The sequence below is a fragment of the Leptinotarsa decemlineata genome, unplaced genomic scaffold, assembly GCF_025532065.1.
Source record: "Leptinotarsa decemlineata unplaced genomic scaffold, Ldec_3_MD MMD2_tig00026316_RagTag_RagTag, whole genome shotgun sequence".
NCBI classification, from domain to species: Eukaryota; Metazoa; Arthropoda; class Insecta; order Coleoptera; family Chrysomelidae; genus Leptinotarsa; species Leptinotarsa decemlineata.
In genome coordinates, this window is record NW_027412685.1 from 3,519,661 (window position 1) to 3,522,144 (window position 2,484).

General features: G+C 36.3%; 1 protein-coding gene across 1 annotated transcript; it reads left to right on the top strand.

The window, feature by feature from the left end:
- The first annotated feature begins 935 nt into the window (after positions 1-935).
- Positions 936-1,562, top strand: LOC141485330 (uncharacterized). The gene has a single exon (XM_074181823.1). The coding sequence runs from the start codon at positions 936-938 to the stop codon at positions 1,560-1,562; it is 627 nt and encodes a 208-aa protein (XP_074037924.1).
- The last annotated feature ends 922 nt before the right edge of the window (positions 1,563-2,484 follow it).

A 2,484-nucleotide genomic window follows, 5' to 3' on the forward strand; every position in this document is an offset into this window, starting at 1 on the left:
CATAACCTCTTGTTTACGTAACCATTTGGTATAGTTGTTTTTTTTGTACAGTTCAAAGCTGATAAATTACGTAATAAGTAGTGAAATTGGCGCCCAACGTAGGGCCCGATTCCCTAATAATCGCGAGACGTTGACTTCCTTTTCCACCAAAAATAGGACTGATATCTAAAATCCTCCGTAGAGACAAATCGACAGTTGATAATCTGATCCGACGAATTATTCAACCAAATATCATTATCGAAAGGAACAATGATCAATTCAAACAGTCTAAAGCGTAAAATATGCAATCGACAGAATTCAGCGTTCAAGACATTCGAGCCATTTTCTGAATAAAAAAAACTCTCCAATCCCTTTTTCTGTACCCGATAGTTCCTATCGCTACAAACAAAAGGTTTCATCGATGATGGCAGCAGCTCTCGTATGTGATATGAAAGATAATTGGAATGTATTCCTGGTTGCCTACCTTTTAGGAGTCTTTCTAAAGTTTTCCGGATAACGTAACAAAGATAGGCCTAAGTTTCATGAATTATGATGAAACAAATTCACAGAGAGCAATAGACGATGTGAAAAAAGGCAAGAAAAGTTTGAGACAAGCATCAGAATATTACAAAATTCCTAAACCTACACTCCATGACAAAATTAAGAAAAAAAAAGAAGAAAAGCATGGCGGCCAAACTGTATTTTCGGCAGAAGAAGAAAGGTTGTTAGTAGAAGGCAGAATCAAATTTGGTGAGTGGGGCTTTCCATTGACCCGCAGAGATATAAGATGCTCAGTAAAATATTACCTTGATAGTAGATGAAAGAAAATAAAATCTTTTAAAGACAATTTACCTGGAGTTGAATGGTTCTATAATTTTTTTAAAAGACATAACATATTAACCGAACGATTAGCTCAAAACATTAAAAGATGCAGGGCTAATATTACCAAAGACACTATGAGAGAGTTTTTTGGAAATTCAGAATCGACATTGAAAAATGTTGAGCCTACCCATATAGTAAACTATGACGAGACGAATCTTACGGACGACCCAGGGAAGCAAAAAGTTCTATGCCGCCGTGGGTCTAAGAGGGTAGAAATTATACAGGATTTCAGCAAATCAAGCACCTCAATTATGATGGCAATTACTGCATCCGGACATCTACTGCCCCCATATGTGATATACAAAGCTGTCCACTTATCTCCAACCTGGATAGAAGGTGGACCACAGGGGACAATATACAACCGAACTAAAAGCGGTTGGTTTGATGGCCCAACCTTTGAACATTGGTTTGACGAAATTCTCCTTCCTTATTTCAAAAATCTCCCCGGAAGGATGGTGCTCATTGGAGACAACCTCGCTAGCCATGTTTCAATGCATGTTCTGGAATGCTGCGAACAATATAACATCGAATTTGTGTTGCTTCCACCTAACACCACCCATCTTCTGCAACCCTCAGATGTTGCCTTTTTCGCCCCTATGAAAAAAGCATGGCATGCCATATTGCTAAAATGGAAAATAAAGAATAGAGGAACTATCCTGAAGTCGGAGTTTCCACGGCTTTTTGATGAAGCTATTAAATAGATTGAAAATTTAGAAAACAATATAAGATCCGGGTTCAGAGCTTGCGGGATTGTCCCATTTAAAAGTGACGTTGTGTTAAAAAAATACCAGATGTGGATGAAGGCGAAGAAGCGACTCGAACTGAAAGTGCGAACCACTGGACCGAAACTTTACAAGAATTTTTAAAAGAGACTAGGTCAGTTATAACTGAAGAAACACGACCTAAGCGAGAAAAGAAATTAAAAGTATTACCCGGCAAAGGGTAATACTTTTGAGGATGAAAATAGTGACGTTGAAAGCAGTAGTGATAAAGGGAACAAGACTGATTCAGGTGATAATGATCTACAGCTTGAGGATGTGACTGAAGAATATCACCAAGATAGTTTTGAGACAGGTGACTGTGATACTCATGATACTATACAAACGGGTACTTTTTATTAGTTAAATTTCCATGCCCAAACAAGACCCATAAATATTTTGTAGGATGCGTCTCTGAGATCATTGAGAATGAGACGACTAATAATCTGTATTATGTCAATTTTATAAGGAAACAAAACACTGATGATATGGGGCTCTAATTTATTTATCCAAATATTAAAGATATGTCTTCAGTAGATCACACTCAAATTTTCAAAATTCTTACAAATGTAAAATTTTTGAGGCGCGATAGGTTCCAATTCCCCATTTTGGAAAAATATGAAACTGTTCGAATTGAATAATTCAACAACAGTTCAGTACCTAGTAGGTATAAGGTTTATTTTTAGTTTTTGTTTTGTGTTATATGTAGGTAGTTTCATTTTCCTAGAAGGCAGTGCAATTCGAATTGGATAAGTTCAGAATAAGTATGAGGTTTATGTTTTGTTTTTACTTGTGTTATTTTCCTAAAATAGATTAGTTCCTTATTTAAAAATGTGTTTTTCTTTCTTGTGGATTGCTATAAATT